We start from the raw sequence: 23,536 nt of genomic DNA, 5'->3' as shown, positions 1-23,536 counted from the left end.
CATCCCTTGTCCTAGAGCTGATGGAAGCTGGTTCTGCCTTGGATGCTGTCTTAACTCCTAGCATTTGAAGACCAGCCAAGGACCATAGGGAAAAAAACACCGTATTTTCTCCACTCAGATTTGCAGAGAAGGGATGAGAGGGTATGCTAAGTGACTTTATCTATAATACAGAGGAACCACAGGGCAACCATGAATTGGGCCTTCAAGAAGCTACTTCTGCATGAGGGCTGAAGGGAAGGAACTCCAGGACCTGGTCTGGAAGATGCTGTGTCAATGCTGCCTTTTTGAACTGTTACAGGTTACTGTGGTCAGCTCCTGATGGGTGGCTCATGGGGAATTGCCATCAGGTAGTACTTTCCTTTTTTTTCTTCAGGGATCCTTTCAGCTTTCGCCACAGACTATCCTTCCTCTTCATCTTCTTCTCTACCATGGGCAGTGAGGACTCTTTCCTTCGGATTTCCCTCACTAGTCCATGAAAGACATCATCAATGTAGAAGCGGAGAGCAGCTGAAGTCTCAAAAAAGGAGCAGGAGTATTCTCTGGCTAAGCTCATTCCTTCTTCAGTCGAGACCTAGAAGGAAAAGAAAAGTCCATAAATATTGCCCAGTGCACAGAGCATGAATCAACACGAGAACATTGCAGTATATGTAGTCTGACTTTTTGGATACTGCAAATCACTGACCTTTAATTTTACAGGAAAGTATTCTAACAGTACCCCACGGAGAAGATTCAAGAGTGAAAGGACCAGATTGGATCCATGAGATGTTTTAACAGAGCTTACTGGCAATATTCATGTCCTCAGGTATATTATTTCCCTAATTCTGATGTATCAATTTTTCCATGCATTTCCTCTCTTTAGTGCAGTAATCCTGTACAGTTCAATAGTGCTGGTACCTTTATTCCACAGACTGGAACAGATAGCCAAAAAGACTTACATAGAATTAAGGTCCTAGAAAATCCCTGTTCAGCATTAACCTAATCCTGGAGGCAACTTGACTCTTTAGGCACACCAGTGTTCATACCTTAAGATTTTTCAGTCACATTAATTTCTGAGTACGCCTTTAAGTGTTTTGGTCTTGGCAGGCCTGTAATCCTATCACTTAGCTCATGCCTGAGCTGTACAAAGATACAAAATCTATTTGTTTTTCAGCTCATCTTCCCCAAGTGGCTTTGTGTACTTACTATTCTCAGAGAACACGGAGGAAATGTGTCTTTGTATTTTAAGGAACTGTAAGGGAAGGAATCACCATGAATCTAGCGGGAACCAAGGGAGTTCTTTTTTAATTTGCCTGAATTCTGAAACAAGGATCTTATTCCTAAAATTTCCATACTGGCTACCTCTTGGCATTTGACTTCCCAGCCTGCTAAATGGCAGGGTGCTCAGCACGCTGATTAATGTGTGGTTTAAATAGAGTTTAAATGCTTGTCATAAGGAGTACCACTGCCTACCACTTAAGGTACTTTTTTGCACTTTGGGAGCTCATCCAGTAACATGTAACAAGTCTGCAGCAAAACAAGGAGCAAACCCTATGAGCTTCTAAAAGTTATGCTGTCTTCCAGCCAGCAGACTATTCTTTCTTTTCAGTAGTTGAACATAAAACAATGAATGAGCTGTATGAATGAAATATATGGTGTATATTCAAATTCTAGGTCAGAAATACCAGCCTTTGGTTTTATTTGTATTTGGATATCAAGATTTCTTCAGGTAACTTTCCAACCATCTGGATAAAAAGGCAAAAAATTACTTTGAGATAGACTTGTGAAAGCCTACATAATACTATGAAAAGTACCAATTGCTACTGTCTACCACAAGACTAATCTTGGGGTTTTTTTTCTCATTTCTACCTCCATGCACCCAAAGGTGCCATTTATATTTATTAGGGAAATAAACCCTGATGTTTCAAGATACAAACAAACTCTCTTATACCTAAATGCCCTTTATGATAAAGTTGTGATACCACCATGCATTTTTTGTACCTATCTGTTAAGCCTGATGCAGTGAGAAACAGAATTTTGGATGAAACAGATCATCAGTTCATTCCAGCCCAGAGATAAATCTGCACCGAGCTTGTATCTGCATAACACAGATCACAGAATTCCTCCCCATCGCCTTTGCATTGAGTCACAAACTTTGTAACATTAGTAAGATCGTTCCTTTATGTTACAGGTATAACTGCAATTTAATTAAGAATATTGTAAGGGTAAGCAGGGAGGTTGTACGCCAACCTGAATAATACTCACTGACACAATGAAAGATTGTTACCGCTTTCCAACTGCTGTAATTGCCAACCTTTAGCAAAAGGAGATGGGTAGCAATATGGTCCTTGTTTTTCTCTGGGCAGCTGTGTAAGCAAAAAGTGTGATTCAACATGTCTGTTGGGCACCATTGAGAAATTGATTGTCTGGATAGAAGACTACTTTGGTCTATTTTGCACTTTATAATCATTTTTTCCCTTGCTATGCCTTGCGTGAGCTGTAGGAGGATTTTTTATTTTATTTTGTTAAAGACACTGCAGTTCTGAGCAAATGATTACACAGAGCTGCAGTTTCAGTGAAGATTTTATACATTCATTACCTAAAAGGAAAAAAAAAATGCACATAAATTGAAACATCCTTATGTTAAAGAATGGTAAGGCTGTAAATACAATTAGGATGCAAGCACAGCAATACTCAAATACAAAAAATTGCCCTTCCCTTTGCTCTATGGCTTTCTAGTCTTTGCCCATCTAATTCCTCCTTTATTCCACCCTTTTTTTTTTTTTCTTTTGTCTTTTCTAGGATCAAAACTGTGTTTTCTCCCACCTGCAAGGAAGAACAACTGCAGGGAAGACATGCTATGTTCCATAATGAAACAAGACTGCTAAGAGCTGCAAGAACTGGAGAATACTCAGGAGAAATAAATTGTGCAGAAAAACTTCCTCCCAGTCTCTGTGTGGCTGGAGGCTTGTAACTTGGCCAAATTTGGCTGGATTTCTATTAAAAGCAGCAGAAGTTTGGTTCTGGACTCCAGCTTCCTACCAAATTGTAGAGACAACTTTAAAGTTACTAATGGCAGTACTTCATTTCAAAGTATAGTATTTTTCCTAAATCTTGCCCTCAGGAACTGATTAACTGCTTTGGTGAAATTTTATTAACTAATTCAACATGAGCAGGACACCTGGCACAAACAATTTCAGGATGTTTGGTTGAACTTTTTCAGCTTCAAGGCTGAAAACAGACTTCTCTGAAATCTAATGCTGTCATAATTAGCGCTACTGCTTCCAACACCAATGAAAATACAGCTGTAGTAATTTAATTGATCTCTTTGCTGAAGAAACTGTAAAATACAGAGAGATGTCTAGAGGAAAAATAGACATTTTTCTTTCGGTTCATAATTCGGTCAAGAGGCTGGACACCTATGGAATGAGAAACAAGGGATAAAGCCATTGATGAGGTCACTGACACTCATATAATTCCAGGGATTTACCTTGTTCCCATCTTATTGTCAGACGAGAAACTATATCATAGAAATCCATCCCAGATCTGCACAGCCCAGGGACTTGTTGACAAATTGCAGCTTCCGCGAGTCTGCATCAGCGGAAGATATGATCTGTCAACGTGACATGGACAGACAGGTCAGGGAGCGAGGTCGTTCAATTGAATATATATCTGGGAAGCAGAGCTTTATATCTCATCTGTAGAGTAACCCTCCGTGATTGAATGTGGCATTGTTTCCCAGACGATAATTTTGGTTATATTGATTCCAATTTAGCTCATTCCTTTGCTGGTAAACCTTAAGAAGGGAATGAAGGAGGAAGAGTGGTGTAGTGAAGATAATGAAAAATGAAAATTTAGGAGCTGGCAGAATCTTCCTGAGTTTGATCCAAACTTTAAAAACTATGATTGTCTGGGTGCAGTTTGCATCGGGACTTAGAGAATTAGAGAAGCAGGACATGAAGCTCGCAGTACAACCAAAGAGTAAGATCCCCCAGAAGGACAAGTCCATAAAATGGGCAATGAAGCCTCATGAACATGATGTGTGAGCCCCAGGAAAAGTCTTTTCACATCTTCCTTGGAAAACGCGTGGTTTTCAGTGCCCATTTAGGCACATGTGAGTTGAGAAGGAAGATATAATAGTTACAACAGCATGTGGACTGTGGATAGCACATGGGACTGTAGGCTGAATTTGGGAGTTTTTCATCTCTGGGTAGTTCAGGGCAGCTGGAACGCAGCACAGCTTCATACAGACAGGAAGTATTCACTGGCTACAAACCGCATTTTATAGCATTAAGATTCTGTTTGTGGCTTTTGCAAACCTCCCTTGGAAAATTACAAGTGAGATTAAATGCAACGCTGACAGCCTGTGAAAGCTGTGATGGATGAGCTGCCATCTTTAAGACAGCTAGTTCCCCACTAAGGTCAGCTCCTGAACAACTGAAAGGAGAGCACAAAGCCACCCGGGCTGGATGGTGGGTGGGGAGGCACTGGCAATCGTTGGCCCCCATAGGCAGAACATAAAAATATCTGGATCTGAGAAGGAAAGTGCAAAGAAACTGAACAGATCAATAATCTACCTCTGCCCTTGGATTGTCATTAGCTGGCAAATCTCCATCAGGATCAGACTATTCTGTATTCAGCTTTGTCTCTCCTTTGGTCAAGGCAGCAACAGAAGCATCCCAAAGTAGATTTCATTGACAGAGATCATATTAGCAGAGTCAACAGCATCACCTTGGGTGAGGCAGTGGTGGTCTTCATGCAGGGAAGTAACGCATTTGCCCTTGTGACTCTCAACCCTGCAACAGCATGGTCTACTTGACATGGCTTTTGCAGCTTTCCCCCTGTGATTTGAACCTCCAAGTTGCCATGGAGAGGTCTGGAGGCAGCAGCTGGAGTGCTAAGGGTTGCAAGGATTCTCCTAAATTTTTGTTACAGACTTCCACCCTGGCAGTCCTCATTTAACTTCGCAGTGGGAAACAGAGTGATAATTATAGAACCAAAAGCTTCGTTCTGTGAATTTTTTTTGCTGAAGACATGAGGTCTTGATCACTAATCAGAGACAGAAGGGGACACATGTTGGTCAACAGAGTGCTCATCTAAATCCCACTGCGGCTAACAGGAGGAATTCCAGTGGGTTTTCATCAAGATCTGTATTTTTGACAGGCAATAATTTATGTGAACAATAAACAAAACATAACTGTTTAAGAACATAGGGAAAGGGATACAGCATCTTGAGCAGCCTTGTTTGTACCACAGCAAATAATAAGAGGACTAGGAAAAACCACGAGCGCTCTGAACAATGTCTAGGAAAGATCCACATCTCTTCCTTTCATCTCTGGTAGATTTTTTCTGTTTCCTGACAGGCCCCATTGCAGAAAACAAGCAATCAGATGCCAGGTTGTTGATATCAGTTTAGAGACAAGCAGGCAACCCAGAAGAATCTACACAAACACTTGTATCCCTTCCCATCACAGTCCATTCCCTCAGCATATCAGAAACAACATCATAAGCTTTTGGTACAGGCACAAACCTATAATATGCCAGAGGAAAAAGCTGGAGAGATCAAAGGTATTGACAATTTCCTAGGTCTCTAATAAGCAAATTTGCCAAGAGAAAAAGAGAAAAATATTCTCATGAGTCTAGAAAGTGTGAATGCCATCTTGGACAACCAAAAGCAAAAAATGGGTATTGCCTATCTGACTTGAATGATAATTTGATTAATCCCAGAACTGACCACTGAGTTTATGCCGAAGGCACTCCCGCACAACACTTGCGAGATTTCTCATTAATGGTGAACAATAACCACGACTGACCAATTTTCACTCGTCTCAGTTCATCACCTTATGTCTAAGGTACCAGGAAGAAATTAGGTGTCCCCCGGCCACCCAGAACTGACAAGCGTTAGGGACCTACCTGGTAATCTGGATGGGGACGAGCTGGATTTTGGTGGGTGGGACTGGGTCCAGTGAAGGCTGAGCTGAGCATTCCTACATTGCCACCTGCCTTTCTAAGAGCCAAAGGCTTTCACTGTAAGCATTTGATTCCTGTTTTGAGAAACACGCAACCCAATCCACTAACCCAAAAGTAGTTCTATTATACCTATGTCATTTTTGACAGTTACTCATTTTTTCCTCGGACAAGTGTTGTATCAACAGGCACGGTGGCAGAGACTTTCTACAGGCTGGTGTAAGGATCTTTCCAAGTGTGAAATGCTATTGTTCAGGTCAAAGCTCAAATACTTGGATATTACAGAAGTGGCTAGGGTTGAAAACCTGAGCAGAACCAGATAAAACAGAAAAATCAATCTTTCTGTCTTCTTAAGACAAGCAGCACTGTTGTTATTTGTTCACATAATATTTGTTATGGAATATTTTTTAAAAAGAAGAAAAAAGTGTTCCAAGCCCTTTTACCCTTCTTCTCTTTCTTCAGATATTTACGTTTATAAACTGCCTATCATATTCTTGCCACTGAGCAATGACATCCTTGAAATGAGTGGAAAAAACAAGATCAAGTGGAAATCAATTCAGGCTGAAAGAAATGTTGAACACTAGGCTTTGGGAGTAACCAGTATTTCCTCTCTGTGGCCAGACGTTCAATATGACTATGTTTCAGGTCTAAACAAATGTACAGTAAATGCGAAAGTAAAACAAAAATTGTTGGTGTTAAAATCTCCGGTTTCCATCTCCCTCAACACAAACATTCTGTTTTGTTTCAGAATCTTAAATGAGTTTTAAAGTGAATTATTTTTTAAAAATATATTGTTGAAACTTTCCTTCTGCAAACATAAACATTTTAACCTTTACTTACAATCACATTCTCAAATGTATACACCACAGTTACCAGTTTGATTTGACCAAGATTCCACTAGAATTCACTAGTTTCTGCTGACATAAACCAGCATTTTTCATTCAACCAAACACGGGCACCTTATTTTTTTCCTCACTCCATAGGGAAGCAGGCTCCTCTTTTCAGCAGCCTGATCAGTAAATAAGTAATGTGCTGCAGAAACATGAGAGGAGAATTTCATGTCAACACCATTACTCTTAAATCCATTTGGAAGTCTTCAGAAGTAATTAGTTGAACAAACCTCACTCCGACTTCATGGCAGGCAATTCTGCAGGCTCAGCCTTGCTGGATTTCCAGATTACAAGGCTAGATGAGATAAAGGCTGCCATACAATTAATCAGTATTGTGAAGGTATTGCAATTAGTTCTGTTCCTCTTTCTCTCTCCCCAGAGTTACATGATAGCTCGTGTCTTAGAAGAGTTTTCCATGTTTTCCTTCCTGCCTTGCCACTCTGTGACACTTTTTACTGGTTTCCCACTTAAGAATTATTGGTGACCAAGCATGAATGGCCATGGGAGCAGACAGGATTAGTAGACTGGGCCAAAGAGATGATGTGGTCTTGCTGTGTGAACTGATGTCCTGCCAGCCTGGATGCCATGGAGATAGCACATGGCACAGTACTACACATCTCACGTCCTGAGCTGTTCCGACCTCTGAAGGCACTTGCATTACAGAGGCTCAGATATTCTTTCCCTTCCCCTCATAACCTGGCCTTTGCGTTTGGACAGGAAGTAAAATGTGGTTTTACCAATGCAGAAAAATAATAGGATTGTCTGGGGCTTCAGTGATGAGCTTTGTGTCTTATTTTTAGGGGATGGAGGATGGAGAGTGTGGGATTGTAAAACTAATTTGCTCATTTTTTAAAAGAAAACTGTATAATAGTCTTGAGAAAAATTAAATTCCTAGACAAAACTGGAGAGATTCATCTGTCCCAAATCATGCACTTCTCACCTGGTTAGTCACTAAGGCGGGACATGAAACACAGCTTAAACTCTCTGCTCTGAGTCAGGAAGAATCATACTCTCATTTGATCCGAGAGAACTGCAAACTGTTGGGGGCTGGGAAAGTAATCTGATGAAGCATCACCGAACACTTGTTCTTACGTTTTTCACTATTGACCACTGTTAGATTAGACTGACATTTTCTCTGACCTGCTATGGTCATTGCTACACTCTAACATGAAAACTCTAAATTCTTACTAGCTATTTCATTAAATACATCTGTCTCACCCTTTTTCATATTAAAAAATTCTAGATCCAATGCTAATTCACACTTGAATAATTTCTGGAGATTTTTAACATCTTTTGTGATGAAGATTACTGCCCAGCACTGATTTCTGTCTAGTCTTTCACACCCTTTTGGTTTCCCCTCCCTCCCACCACACTTTGGATCCACAATGTCTGTGTAACACAGGAGCTATGCCTCCAGGTAATTTCCTTCCTGCTTTGGGGAAATGTTTGGAGTAAAGAGAAACATTCTCCATGCAGTTGCCTGGTTGCAAAGCAAGCGGAACACATGAGGCTCCTAGGTCTATTGTTTCCAACTTGTGATAATGTTACTTCATTATTTCACAGACATAATGCTAAATAATTAAATCAACATCTCATTTCATGTAAAAATCACTATGGAATCAGGGTGCTGCCTGCAGGTTAGGCTCTGAAGTTGTTCTTCTCTACTATAGACTGTACTCTTTTGGCTTTATCTTGTCAAAAGCAAGACTGATGAGTGGGTTAAAGCATCTTTATAGCAGGAAATGTTTCTAGAGAGATGGCCTCAGGATCTGACTGAATTGGATACTCAAAGCCACGTGATCTTGCATCAGTCAGCAATAGCTCTGGGTCTAATTTGAAGAGAATGTGGAAGTGTTAAATCCTTAGCATCAGTCTTCAAGATGAACAAGTACGGGTCAATTGCCCAAAGCATTTTTCAGAGATCTGACAATTTTCTAAATTGTCCATCATCTTTAAAGGTACTTTGATTGCAACCCTCAGCTGAAGACACAGATGGCCATAAGATGGTTGCAATAAGCGGACGTTTCTACACCAGTTCAGCTTGGAACATCCACAGGAGGAGAGTAGGTTTCTGTACGGAAAAAATCTAGGAATTGCAGTTTTAAGTTCGCAAGAAAGGAAAATCTTTTCAATTTTCTTGTAAGCAACAACAAAAAAAAGCAATTATCATCTGCTAACAACAGATGGTTATTAAAAAATTTACATGTAAAAGAAGCTGCAAATATACCTTTTAGACTTTTTTTTTTAAGCAAATAGGAAGTCAGTAGCGTTGAACTCTTACCTTAACACTGCAAGTGATTTCTATTGCTTTATGAGCACAAGTTAACTATCAGTCCAGTACAGCCAACCCCCATATCTTTTATCTATCTATAGACTGGTGTAGGCTATTTTCATTTATGTGTTAGACATTAAAATTCCACTAGTCACTTGAATTCAGTTCTTCATTAGGAGTCAAGCACTAAGCAGACTGGGTACTGAGTAAATCCACTTAATACCTGGTAACCTATGCAAATCTCTCTGTCATTATATTGCATTGAAGATGGGAGTAACACAGCCTCTAACAGCAATATTTTGTCCTGAAAACACTCCACCGACATGAGAAGGTACAAAACCATAGCGGGAGTCAGTGAGGAGGGCAGAGCAGAACACTGCTTTCAGTGTGCTATTTTCCACAGTTGTCTGCTGAAGATTGGGAACTGTGATTCAAGAAGTTTGAAAGAAATCAGAAAGAAATCTGAAGAGCTAAATAGGAAACGACAAAGAGGCAGAAACAGCTGTATATTTATTTGTGTGTGTTTTTACATATAATCACAAAGAAGAACTGTAAATCAAGTAAAAAAAACCCACACAACCAAACAAAAATATTAGTGATGCAAAGAACTGAAATAATCTTTTGAGCCAAAGTATCCAAAACTTGTGTTCAGTCAAATGTGTCATTTTTAGATATATGAACAGACTACTGGAATTAAGCTCTGAAAGTTCCCTTTATGCTTAAGCCAAATATGAGCTTCCAACACTGGACTAAAAAGGTCACAAAAAAAAAATCTGTTCCAAATGCAGTAAATAGTGTTGTGTGTCCTGACACCACATATTGCTTCACACTCCATGGAGTGCAATACACATATATTCCGGTGTACAGTTTTCACATCTAAACATACTCCCAGATACAGCTTGCAGGCAGACAGAGAACACTATGCTAAGTTCCTGGCAGTGAAAGGAAAATTGCAACAAATCTCTCCCTCCTTCCTTCATCTCCATGGAATTGTCATCTGCTGGGATTCAGGGATTCTGTCCAGGCTGCTGAAGTGGGTATTCAACAGAAGGGAGGCAGAGAAAGAATTTCTAATGAATTTATAGAGATTTGGATGGCAATAGAATAATATTTTTTTTCAGAGGTCATTTGCTGAAGTAAGCAAGTGTTGAAATGTATGAGGTATCAAAGTGCCTTATGCACAGTTTACAGAACAATATTTCACCTTTCCACCTATTATTATTTCCTACTTGGGTTTCTTTTCAAAGAAAAAGTTACTCAATGTAATGAGAGGGAGATGTTATATCAGGAAATGGGAATGGTGAGCTGTTGGGTTTTTCCCTGGAACATGTAATTAATTTTGAGGGTTTAGTAATTTTGAAGTTTATTGGGAAGGTTTGTCAAACAATCTCATTACAGGAAATACTTGCACAGTATCTTTATTAAACTAATGACATTGATCTTCCCCATGTCAATATTAGTTCAGACAAAATATTACACTTTTTCAGAATATGAATTGACTGAAAAAATTCATGGGAGCTTCACTGGAGTCTTCCTTTTGAGCTCCTTTCTAACATGCTGAAAGGAGAGCTCATGGATGAGCAAAGGATCTTTTCTTGGTCACAGGAACATTGGAAAAAAGAGGTCCATGACACAGGAACCTTAAAATGGGAATGACAGCTGCATAAGGAGCATCCACTTAGCTCCATCATGTGATGTGATCCGCCAGTGTGGACAATGCATAATAAAATATTGAGTCTGAAGAACTGCATATGAAGGGGATAACAATGAGAAACGAATGTGCTGAGGGAGAAAAATTAAAAATCTTAAATGGCCTGTGGGTAGGAAGAGCTGTAAGAATGCATTTAGGTAATTAGACATAACAAGCTCTCTTACTGCCTGCTAACCTCACTCAAATTACCTCACTTTTGCCTCAGGCTAAGAACATGCACTCGGACAGTTTCCGTGGTAACTTGTTCGTACATCTGGGGTTAGCTTGTCCTGTTGGCAGGCTCCCTGTTCGGTGGGCAGTTTCTTTGGACAACCCTTCTGTATTTGCCACCTGTGGGCTTTGATTTTTACTCGGGGGACTGATCACCTTAAACTAAGCAAAGTAACAGCTAACAGCTGGTTGAATCTTAACTTTGCTGAATATAGCCCCAAACTTTCTTGCATACATCCCCAGGACATCGTGGATGCTGTACTAACAGAAACTTAAGCAATGATGATGCTCAAGGATTAATCGGTAGGGCTTTTTTCTAGAATCTTAATTTTTGACCAAAGCCAAACAGGTTAGCTGGGATGCTAGTTCTTGTTTATTGCCACAAAGGAAAGGCTATAGTGAAGAGAGAAGAAGAGAGAAGCAGAAGAGTGAAGGTGGAAGGATGGTGGAGGGGAGGAAGACAGATTGTATCTTTATTATGCTAGCTTGGGGGTAGAATGAGAAAACAGACTCTTAAACAGAACAGCGGAAACTCCTTGCTAGAAGCATCTGTTTAACCTCCTCTATCCATGATGTATCCATCCAATTATGCAGATATTCTTTTGATGTGTAAAAGATGCTGTATTAATACAACCTAGGAGCCCAAATCGTAATTAGAGCTGGTAAACTCTTATTCTTATCCAGAGTAATAGACTTTTCCGCACGCAACTGATAAAGCTGTAGCTCAGTTTACCTAGTGGCACGTGTGAATGTGCAGCTACACACATAAACACACACACGCACAAATGCTGCTGGGATCAGATTGAGCCTCTCCAATACACCTGGCAGAAGAGGTTGGCCTTACAGCAAAACTTGAATGTGGATGCTAACAAAACACTGCTCTAAAGAGTCCCTTTGGTACTGGGAGGCATTCAGCATCAGCTCCTCTGCAGATTAGAGCTGCTTTCTGGCATTTATGTATTTCCCGTGTTTCAGTCAGCTAGCTAGTTCAAACTCTGGAAATGGCACTGAGAAGGTGAAAAGACAGCGTGTGTAGTGCAGATGCCACAAGCCAGGCTGCCCTCCTGCCTCTTCTCAAGGTTTTTCCAGAAATTCTTAGAGGAAAAATGGTGGGTTGTAACCTGGAGTACAAGCAGCCAGGTCAGCTGCTGCTTCTGCATCCTCATGGACAGGAAAGATTGAAAATGAAGGCCAGGAAACAGATAACACATAAGTTACGATAAATACATCAGTAATACTATGTGGGAAATAAATAATACCTTAAAACATAAAGAATATTAAGGGCTGGGGGGAAGAAAGACACAGCTTTTCAGGAGTAAACTAATCTGGCTGATGAAATATTAACAGTATTTTATCACTGTGATAATCACGGTAGGTAAATCTGGAACTGGCGCAGATCTCCATGGATGCTTGGATGAGCAACACCATGGTTCAGACCACAGAGTGGAACTGTGACACCTTTACCCAGCTATGCAGGTATAGCAATGACAAAGACAGACAATAACTCATTTGATTTCTCTCAGGAAGCTTGCTCACAATTTCCTAATGGCTGGGCTCCCCCCACCCCCCCCCCCCACCCCCCCCCCCCCCTTAAATACATAAATAAGGCTAGGTTTGGGGGAATAAAATTGCTGGTACTAAAAGCAACAGCTGGTGAAAAACAGTAAGTGCTTGAAGCCTTAACAGTTACTGTCACTAGCAATTCAGGACATGTTATCACCCCATTATTTTTTTACCCTTAAAAATAAAATGAGTCTTATTAAATGGTTTAGAAAACGACAACTGCCTGTGGTAGAATTTTGTTGTTGTCAATGGAAGGAATATTAATAAGAGGATAGGTGTGATATCTTTGAGAAAAAGGTGTGGAAAAAGAAACTTAGATCCCATTTGAGAGAGAGGAGGCAGTTACTATGGCTGACACAAATGATTCAAGCTGGGATTAATATATTTTGCTAAAAGATGTACAGAAATCAGAGAATCATAGCATGGTTTAGGATGCAAGAGATCTCTGTAGTTCATCTAATCCAAACTACTGCTCATAGTGAGTCCACACAGAGCAGACTACCCATGTCATACTCAATCAAGTTTTGAACACCTCGGAGGCAGGACATCTCACAGCCTCTTTGGGCACTTGTTCCACTGTTTGACCACCCTCATGATGAAGAAAACTTTGTCATTAATCAGATTTTTTTCCGCTGCAAAACATTTTTCATTTCTTCTCATTCTTTCACTGTGCACCTCCAAGAAAAATCTGGCTTTGTTTTCATTTTACTGATTATTAGGTGGCTGAAGACAACAAGATAGCTCCCCTTTGGCTCTTCAGGCTGAACAAATCCACAAGCTCATATTTCTCAGCCTCTCCAGTTACTTTTTGTGCTCTATCCACAAGACCATGTTGGGGATTTCTGCTGAACTCACTCCAGTATGTCAAGATATTTCTTGTCCTGGGGAACCCAAAACAGACACAATTCTCCAGATACCTTCCCACAAGTGGTGAAAAAAGGTCCAAGGATCACTTCCTTGGATCTGCTGGCTACATTTTTGCTAATACAACCCAGGGTGCACCTGGCCATCTGCACTGTAAGGGCATATTGTTGATTCATGGTCAACTCGTCCACCAGTACTTCCATGTCCTCTTCTGCAGAGCTATTTTCTCTGCAGTACTGCCCAACTGCTACTGCTGCAGGGTGTTGTCCATCCCAGGTGCAGGCTTAGCATTGCTTTTGCTGGACTTCATGTCATTCCTGTCAGACCATTTCTCCAGTCTGGCAATGTCTCTGTGTGTACACCCTACCTGCCAGTGTATCAACCACACCACTCAATTAGGTAGCCCTCATGAAGGTACCAGCATCCAGCTGTTAGTAAAGATATTCAAAATACTGCCTTGCAATTGACCTCTGAGGAATGCTACCAGTAATTTGCTGTTAACTGGGCTTTGTACTGCTCGTCAGAACTCTCTGAGCTTGGTGGTCCAGTTAATTCCATCCATATCCATCTAAACCATATCTCACTTGTTTGGCTACATGGACACTATGAGAGACTGAGTTGAAAGTCTTCTTAGACTCAAGGTAAACATAATCTGCTCTTCTCATCCACAGAGTGAGTCATCTGAAGGCAACCACAGAAGTCAGTCAGCTTGTCGGGCATGATTTGCCCTTGGTAAATCCATGCTAGCTGTTGCCAACCACTATCTTATCCTTCATGTGCCTAGATGTGGCTTTTGGGGATGATTTCCTTCATAAACAAATCATCTGTTTTTTTCAAGGCAACTAGATTGAAAAAAATTACAGACATAATTGATTTAGCTTTAAACTCCTTAGCTCAGGTATTGATATTTAAAAACACAGACATCAGTGCAGGCTGCACAGTCTTATACAGGAACCTCAGTGTACACCCACCCGCTGAGTCCTCTATCACTTCAGCCTCATTGAAGGTTCTTCCAAGGCTGCTCAAAGAATGTACATGCAGATGTAACTGCTGAGTTGTGATAAACATAACAAGAGATAACCCTGTCCCATATAAGTAAAGACAGGTGGAAGTTTTGATAATTAAAGATTTTGGGTCACAACTTGAATTTTTCTACCTGCTGGATTTCTGCTTTGCCACTTTTAGTTTTTGTTTTTCTAACCACTTTTCATGTTTTAAAATCTTGATTTGATACTTCTGACCTTTTTTTTCCCCTTACTAGTATTTTATTGAAAGAATGCAAAACTAAAGTAGACTACATATTATCAAGGAGGGCAGAATACAGCCTCACAGCCTGAGACAATGAAAAAGAGAGTAGAAGTACTCAATTCTCATACCATATGGGCAAGAAGGCTCAGCAAATAAAGCAAAATTACTCAAGTAAATGGAAAAATTCCTATTACACCTCAGTTCAGGCTCTAAAGAAAATAGTCTGGTAACAAGCAGTCATCCATCTCTGAACAGGTGGTACACCTGAGTATACAGAACAAAAAGTGGGAGGAGGAGGGGGGCAATGAAGGAAGGGAACAGCTTAGGCCACAGATGGCTTAAAATTATCCAAGAGAATGTTTGTTTTTAATCCAGAATGACTGCACCTTTTCATTTACAGCTCTGGATACTGAGACCTACCCAGGAAAAAGGTGGTTTGCTGTTGCTTTCCTATGTAGACTTGACAATTATGGCAATGGTTACTTTTCTCAGATGTGTCTAGTGAAAGACGAACTGGTTTGATCTATATGTGCTATTCAATACTGCTTTCTTTCCGCAACATATGCTGAACTTTGCACTCCATAATCTGATGGTGGGGCACACTGCAGACCGCAGAACCGCTGTACCTATGGGAAGAGTAAATAGCTTAAATGAAAATTACACTACAGCTCATCCGCAATAGGATTTAACAGTTTTCAATTTCTTTGGTCTTCTAGGGATTAAGTATTTGATGTTGACTCACTTTCTTTCCTGTTACTACTGTTCTGTGCATTTGTAAGGCATGTAGTCCTGTGAAATCAATAGAGTTACTCATAGAAAATACAAATGTTTAACTCTGCCCATCAGTTGTAATAGTTCTCTTGTCTTGGGTAAGGTTCTCTGTCCTTTCAACATTCTTGTGTACAACCAAAACAGAATTTTGCTGAGCTGGGTGTCAGCAGGTTGAGTGAACTGCTAACAGGAGACCATGAGCCATATCTCAGTGGCATTCCACCCGTGTAAGTGTACATGTCTCTTGTACGAGCAAAAGGATGGGCAGGAAGTGTTACAGCTGGAGTGGCACATAGCCAAAGCTAAAACTCCAGAATTTATAGCTATTTTTGATGCCAAATTCAGGGATTCAAGTAAAATATGGCATCTCTTCCTACCTTTCTCTTCCTTTTTGTTAATTAAGTTTGTAGCTTAATAGTTGTAGAGCAACATTTTCAGATGTTATGAAAGTTTTTCTGAAAGCCCCCGAAAAATCAGAAGACAACACAAAGAACAAGATGAGTAAAGAATAAAAAATAATCATTGAAGGGAAGCTTTTTGAGGGTAAACCTATTGTTTATAGAACTTATATAGAACTTAATTCTTTTTTCTTTTTTTTTTTTTTTACCTACTAGGACTGGTGGTCATGGGTATATGAAAAGCTATATTTAGTACTCTATTTTAACACTCATTGATACAGTCCAGAAAGCAATGGAGAAGCAGTATTTTATCTGTCAACTCATTTGATATAACTGGAAAAAAGAAAACATAGACAAACTTTAGCTATATAATCTGTTTTTCAGGTCTGAATCAGAAGCTGCAAATCTCAGGTTAAAGTTGATTGGGGGCAATTGCTCTGATCTTAACATAATGAAATCAATTATGCACACACTGTAGAGAAATAGGTACCCTAGCACCTGTGGAGGATGCTCAGAAGAATGACATAGGTTTTTAAGAACTCCTTGTCATTGTTTCAGTCCTTCAATGTTTCTGGCAATGACAGTATATACCCCATTCAAAAACAGAAGAGAAGAAAACCTTGTGCCCCATTTCATTCCCACTGAACGGCTGTCCTGAAGCCTCTGTACTGTCACGAGATGACCAGTAACCATCACCTAACTTCTAGGCTGAATGTGTTCCTTGCCACTTAATACCCATTAGATGTTATCCCACCATTGTTCTTTATTTTAAATGGTTCTTCCTCACAATTCTTTAAGTCCCTTCACTTCGTATCAACGTATGCACAGTACTTTTATCACCTCTCTACTTTCATTTACCTAGGCTAAAGAAATTAAGCTGCCTTTAATTTCCACTGATAGGACCAGCCTGATGTGCACTGTCTGCACCTGTGCCAGTCTGAATTTGCTGACATCATCCATAAGCAACTACAGCTAATCTTAGCTGGGATTTCTCTTGAATCTTCTATAATACCTTTGATGCTTCCATGCCACTCATAAACATACCACTCCAAATACCTCTTGAAGTGACATTTATTTTATGCACAATTGCATGAAGTTTGTGGTTTATAACCACCCTGTAAGTGGCTGATTTATCCAACTTTCACTCCTGCCTTCCAGCTGATGTGTTATACCAAACAGTCTGTCTATTAGTCCTTAAGGGCACGGCCCTGCACTTTTTACAATTACATTTAATTCCACTTCTATCACTCCTCTGGGTCACACAGCTTTTCCTCTACAATAATCCTGTCTCTTCTAGATAGGAAATGCTCCCACTTTGTGTTATCAGCAAATTTTGTCAGTACACTCCTGCATTTTTATGCTTAGGTCATTAATGAAAATGTTAAAGATCAGCAAATTGAAGGGTAATACCTAATATTCTTAGGGGGTAGATCTAGTTCCAATTGGTGGGGTCAGAACCAAACCCTCCCTTTCTAAAGTGTTACTTAAATTTAAGAGTGTGTGTAGCTGTATATGTGTGCAATCCAGCTGTCATAAATTTTTGCCAGTAAATCACCCATCTCTGTTGGCCCATCTCAACTAACCCATCTGTTACGGTTATACAGAAAATAGCGGAGAAAAGGCTGATTTATGAAATGCTGGATGATTGTCCCTATTTTTATTAATGTGTGATTATGACTTCCCAGCTACATTGGGTAAAAATAGTCTAAGGCATGGCTTTCCGTGTGAAAATACTGAGTTGACAGACACTAAACGCTCCATGGCAAGGAGCCATGAAGCTGTGCTGCTCCAGACACCCCACTCCGCGAATAGCCTTTAGTGCGGCTCCTATCGCAACAGGGGCCCTGGTTCACGACCCATGCTGGTCAGCAGTGCAATTTTAATTCCAATAATCCAACGCCTTGAGGCTTCTGTATGAATTAACTGCATGGGCTTGCTTCTAAGTGCCATTTTTTGGAGACAGGGATAGAGCAGATGGGGATTTGCACAGGCCAAACTGTTGGAAGCCAGTGATAAGGAGGAAAAAAAAAAAAAAAGGAAAAAAAAAAAAAAAGAAAAGCCGTGAAAGACAACCCTTTCATTTGTGTTCTTTGCATTGCCACCTGCCAACCTCAGGCTTTGTGATCTCCTCTCAGTGAACCGTAGAGGCAGCAGTTGGAAAGATCAGATATATGCTCAGGGCAATCTGTCAGAAACTACTTTGTCACATTCCCCAACACTAAAACCCATGGAAATAAAAACTCTGTGTTTAAAACTCTAACTGCCCTATATATGGGAGAACTACTCTTTTAACAGAGAAAAAAACACTGAACATGACTCCTGTCCTGACATCCTTTTTTTTTTTTTGTAACATCACTAAAATATTAGCTTTTTTTTTTTTTTTATCTCCCTTAAGCATCTGTACCTTGTTTGTTTGCCTCTGGCAACACAGTTGTAATGTCATTCTCAAGAGAGTATACTGAATTCCATTATACAATAAATGAAATAAAAAATAGCAGAACAAACCAGCAGATAAATCCAACAATTATTATTAAACACATTTAAAGATATTATTTGTCTATGTTTTGCCACAGTATCAGCCCTGTTTGGTCCACTACTTGGCTATACTTTGTTTTTTCTAAGAGATGAGGCAGATAAATGGTGTGTGATTTTTTTTAAACTAAGTACTGAAGTTTAAGAAAAAAGGTATATTTAAGTATGCGTAGACTATCCTTGAAGAGACAAGGATCTCGGAGTAAATTTCTGACTTTTTTATGCTATAATACTTCTACATACCACACAGATTATGCTGTATAGCATATTTCCTTTCAAGCTCAAAGCACTCTGCAGATATCCAATTAAGTTTTATATCAACCTGTTACGTGGTATAATCTTATAATACCTGTCAAATGCAGTGATAAGTATCCAAACTATATTTGGATAATGAGGAGTAGATAGAAGGAAATAAATATTTTTCCACCTATACTGTCATCCTTAGAATAATTAAGAAGCTGTATTAAATTAAATATTCCAGCTTCAGTTGTAACTACGGCACGAAAGCATAGTATAATGTCGTACTTGTTTACCTGTAGAGTTAAGAACAGATTCCCCATTTCTTTATTTAGCCTATGGGGTGGATAACATATTTACCCTTCCATGTACTAAGGGGGCTGTTGGAGTTATTTTCTTTTCATTCAAACCTCATTTCACATGGGTCACACACAGGAATAAGCTTGGAATCTCATCTGAGTCTGTACAATGAAGCCACCACGTACTGGCAGAATTTGGCAGACTCGGGCAGTTTTTGCTGGAAAGAAGCTAGGCATTATCATGAGGGCAGGACTGAATTGTACTGACAAGGCTCTACGTTGGGATGTTTTCACAGCATTTCTCCAAACTACTCTTGAATACAGAAGTTTTGGTGAGTTTCAGTACTGCCATGAGGCCTAAATGTACTCACATCTTTTGAAAAATAAGTTTGAAAACAATTAAGTAATTATCTAGGCAATATAATCTCTTTGGCAGTCCTCACTATATGATGCTCTTCCACAGTGCTCAGAGATTCATAAGCATACTGACTGACCAGTCTGCCTAATATAGTCTCAGTAATATAATTTCTTTCATTTTGTGCAGGTTGTTAAAATAATTACCAAGTCTAGCCATCCTTCAGAATACCATGGCCTCTGAATAATGTAGTTTCACTCAAATTTATGCAAGGTGAATTCAGCTCTGTGAGCGTATCGCTTTAATTCCTGCTCATTAGTGAAGTAAAATTTAACATACATTTTGAGAGGTATTGTCTTCCTTTTCCTTTCACCTCCATGTTTTGCCAATACTTTCAGAACTGACTATCTGTTCTGGGTATCTCCATTGTTTGGCTTGTGACTGGAGAACCGCTGACTGGTCCTAGTTTTCAAAGGTCGTGTTCTACAGTCTTTTCTAAATATGAGATGCTTTCTAAATATTCTCTGAAAAAAAATATCCCCAAATCTCCCATACATGGATTTTTTTGTTTCATTTACTCATCAACGACTTAACTTTACTCTCACTACAGTTGTGTTACTGACCTGTAATACTTAGAGCGAGGCCAATAAGCGCTTTTGAAAATCAAGCCACATATCACAAATACATCATCATCAGAGTCACTTTAAAATCAATGACAGTCATCAGTCATCCAAAGAAAACCTAATCAACCAAACAAAGGTCAAAAAGACGCTCAGTTGTATCTGACCACTTCCATGTGGTGTCATGCATATTGTTAAAAAAAAAAAAGTTAAAACGATAGAGGCAATTAGGTAGCAATATTAAGCCTTTTATCAAAAAAGATTTAATCTTTACCACATTTTCTTTTCATTTTGTGCAATCTTTGTGATGCATTCTGCAGAAGACTGTTTTCACTTGCCTATTCCCCCCGCCCCCCCCCTGATTTTTTCAGATATTTAGAGGCATGGAGCACATGAAAAGAAAGAAAAGTAGAGTATTTTAGAGGTAATATAGATCATCTCTGGATCTGGTGAGTTCTCTTAACATAGAAACATGTCGCCCTCCATATCCCATTGTAAGTAATTGTGGTTATCAGATAAAGCAGTCATCAAAAGGTGTTTTATGAACCATTGTGCTTATATAAAGCGAGCTGCCGCTTTGTCACTGAAGGAAATTCACAATCATCCATTTTCTATAACTAGTCAGAGTAAGTTTCTTCGCAGTCTGTAGATCTGCTTTCTAAGACTTGCAGATACCTCCCTCAAAGCAAAAGCCTCTATCCCACAAAGGCAAATGTGATGAATTTTGACCTCTGGGACTGTGCTTGCAGCAGTAGGAATAATGATAACAATAAGTAGCTCTTTCAACTGCCACACCTTGCACAGTTTTGGACTAATTAAGCCTCAGATTGCACCTATTTATTTATTACGGGTGCCTCTATTGAAAGATTAAGAAATAGAGGTGCCAACAGACATACAATCCTCTTAAGTATTTTTCTCATTACCACAGTCTCAAATGCACATAATATGTAGACATAATAATATGTAATATTTATAGACTTTAAGGTACAATTAACTAATCAGACCTCCTCCAGAGTAAATAGGCTATAGAATTTCATTTGTCTCAGTACCCTGTGTTAAAAATCATCTGCAAAGGAAATTATTCAACCTTGGGAGGAAGGAGACAAGAGAAGGAGAAGCTTCTGTGGTGGCATGCTGCAGTGGTCAAACACTGCGGAAAATGCTGAACCTCCTTTCAAATATGAATGGGCTTTAACTGTAATTGGCTTTAGCTCCCAGCCATTGATGCTTGTTTCAATCCTGGCTACGGTAAACACGAGCATGGATTTTGCCCCATCTCTGTTCTCCCTGGGGTATTTAAAACTCTGCAATCGAGTCACCTTTCAACCTTCTGTTTAATAAGGCAAACAGACCGAGCTCTTTAAGTCTCTCATAGTAATGTGCATCCTGCAGGCCTCATCCCTGGGATGATACATATTTTATGAAACAAAAAAAAAAAAATCTTTTTTGACCCATTCTGGCTCCATAGCAGTGTGATACAGAAGCTGTTCTAGCAGTGAAAAAAACAGGGACATAGTAGTACCAGACAATTGGACCGAAGACAACTTGATTCTAAAGCAAAGCACAAGGTGAAAATGGATGGAGCTTTTATTACAGCAGTATCTAGAGACTGGAGCCAGTGTTGGGTGAGATTTCATGCTCCATAATCATACATAGCCTAGAGATCAGTGGGTTTAGTCTACAGAGGCCACAGAAAAGAGAGGTGAGTGTCCTGGTTTCGGCTGGGATAGAGTTAATTTTCTTCCTAGCAGCAGGCATAGTGCTGTGTTTTGGATTTAGTAGGAGAATAATGCTGATAACATGCTGATGTTTTAGTTGTTGCTGAGTACTGCTTATGCCAGTCAAGGACTTTTCAGCTTCCCATGCTCTGCCAGGGGCACAAGAAGCTGGGAGGGGGCACAGCCAGAAGAGTTGATCCAAACTGACCAAAGGGCTATTCCATACCATACGGCGTCATGCTCAGTATAGAAACTGGGGGGGGTTGGCTGGGGAGCAGGGATCGCTGCTTGGGGACTGTCTGGGTATCGGTCGGTGGGTGGTGAGCAATTGCATTGCGCATCACTTGCTTTGTATATTATTATTATTATTATCATTATTATATTATTATATTATTATTATCATTACTATTTTACTTTATTTTAATCATTAAACTGTTCTTATCTCAACCCAGGAGTGTTTCTCACTCTTACTCCTCCGATTCTCTCCCCCATCCCACCGGGGTAGGGGGAGCGAGCGAGCGAGTGGCTGCGTGGTGCTGAGTTGCTGGCTGGGGCTAAACCACGACAGTGAGCTAGAAAAAGACACAAAGAGATAAAATGCCTTGCTTTAAATGTCTTTAAACCAGAAAAAGTTTAAAAGAGGTTTAAAAGAATAAAAAGTATTTCTTCTGACTCCTTGTGGGTTACTCCCCCCCCCCCCTCCCCTTTGCTTTAAATTGATTTATGAATGTGTTCTTTAAACACTGATGGCTGAGATCAAGATCTCTTTTGCTCAGTCACTGTGCTGGCGTATAGCCCTTTGGATTTTTCTAATGGGTATGTCAGATTTTGCTCTGAGAGCCACAGCATTTGACTGGTCTTGGACATATTCCCTGTACGTCTGTGAAGCACAAATGAGGACAGCACAGAAAGAGCAGTGGTGATCGACTCTCCTTCCTCACCAAGGCCAGCATCTTCTCTGCAGTAGCAGCCAGCTGCTAACAGAAAAGGACCTGGAAACCCCACATTAAACAGGCTGAATGCATTACATCACATGCTGTTAGATGGGTTTTTTTGTTCTTTTTTCTATATAATACGTAATATACAGATTGCTGCTGATGCCTGCACTGGGGCTTTACTACCTTTAGTCTCCTCTCCAAATTGTGCCCTACTATATGGGTGTGGAAGAACATCTAGAAGCTAAAAAAGTATTTCACTTTTTCCCAGCAAGCACACTTAGAGTAACTCTTGTTTTGTAAACTACCTGTCAACACACTCTCTCTAAGGCTGATTGGCAACTAGGTGGAGGGGACTTCAAGAAGTGGCTTGTATCCTTATTATCAAAAACTTTCAAATTACAAGAATGGCTACATTTTCACTGTTAATGTGTGACCACAAAAGCTACAATCAGAGACTAACAATGTCAGGCAGCCCTAAGGCAGGGAACAAACTGTATCGACCATTTATTGACTTATATAGACTGTCTTTTAGGTAAGTTTTCAGGGTTTGTTTTTTTTTAAGAAATTATTTACCCAGTCTAAATCTATCCCAATAAATAAAATAAATAAAATGGACTAGGGACCATTCTCTAATCTAATCCTAAATTTATATAGCTAAACTTTCTTTGTACCCCAAAGAAAGGTCCCCTTGCCTATATTGCCTAGAAAAGATAGCCTGTGGCCTTGCCTCCCTCCAGATCACCTGTGGACATCATCCTGGAAGCTGCTACTTCCCATGCATCAATATTTCCAAGTGAGCATGCTAAGTATTAAACAACACAAACAGCTATGGATCAGTGCTTGAGCCCACTCCTTGGCCCTAACCATAAACGTCAGAGCAGATCTTGCACCAGTCTCTGTGTCATTATGCTTATCTGAGATAAGCTGCGTCTAACAAAGTGGGGTCACGCAAACTTGGCTCCAGAGG

General features: G+C 39.9%; 1 protein-coding gene across 1 annotated transcript in view; it reads right to left on the bottom strand.

Annotated features, from left to right (window-relative positions):
- Positions 1-343: 343 nt before the first annotated feature.
- RIT2 (Ras like without CAAX 2) overlaps positions 344-23,536 on the bottom strand; it is a 184,260-nt gene continuing 161,067 nt past the window's right edge. The window contains exon 5 of the mRNA XM_075726826.1: positions 344-571. Within this exon, the coding sequence (XP_075582941.1) occupies positions 344-571 (228 nt within the window). The remainder of the gene's footprint in view (positions 572-23,536) is intronic.

The sequence above is a fragment of the Pelecanus crispus genome, chromosome Z (genome assembly GCF_030463565.1).
Source record: "Pelecanus crispus isolate bPelCri1 chromosome Z, bPelCri1.pri, whole genome shotgun sequence".
Taxonomy (NCBI): Eukaryota; Metazoa; Chordata; class Aves; order Pelecaniformes; family Pelecanidae; genus Pelecanus; species Pelecanus crispus.
Note: the sequence above shows the minus strand (reverse complement) of the source record. Positions and strands in the feature narration are given on the sequence as shown.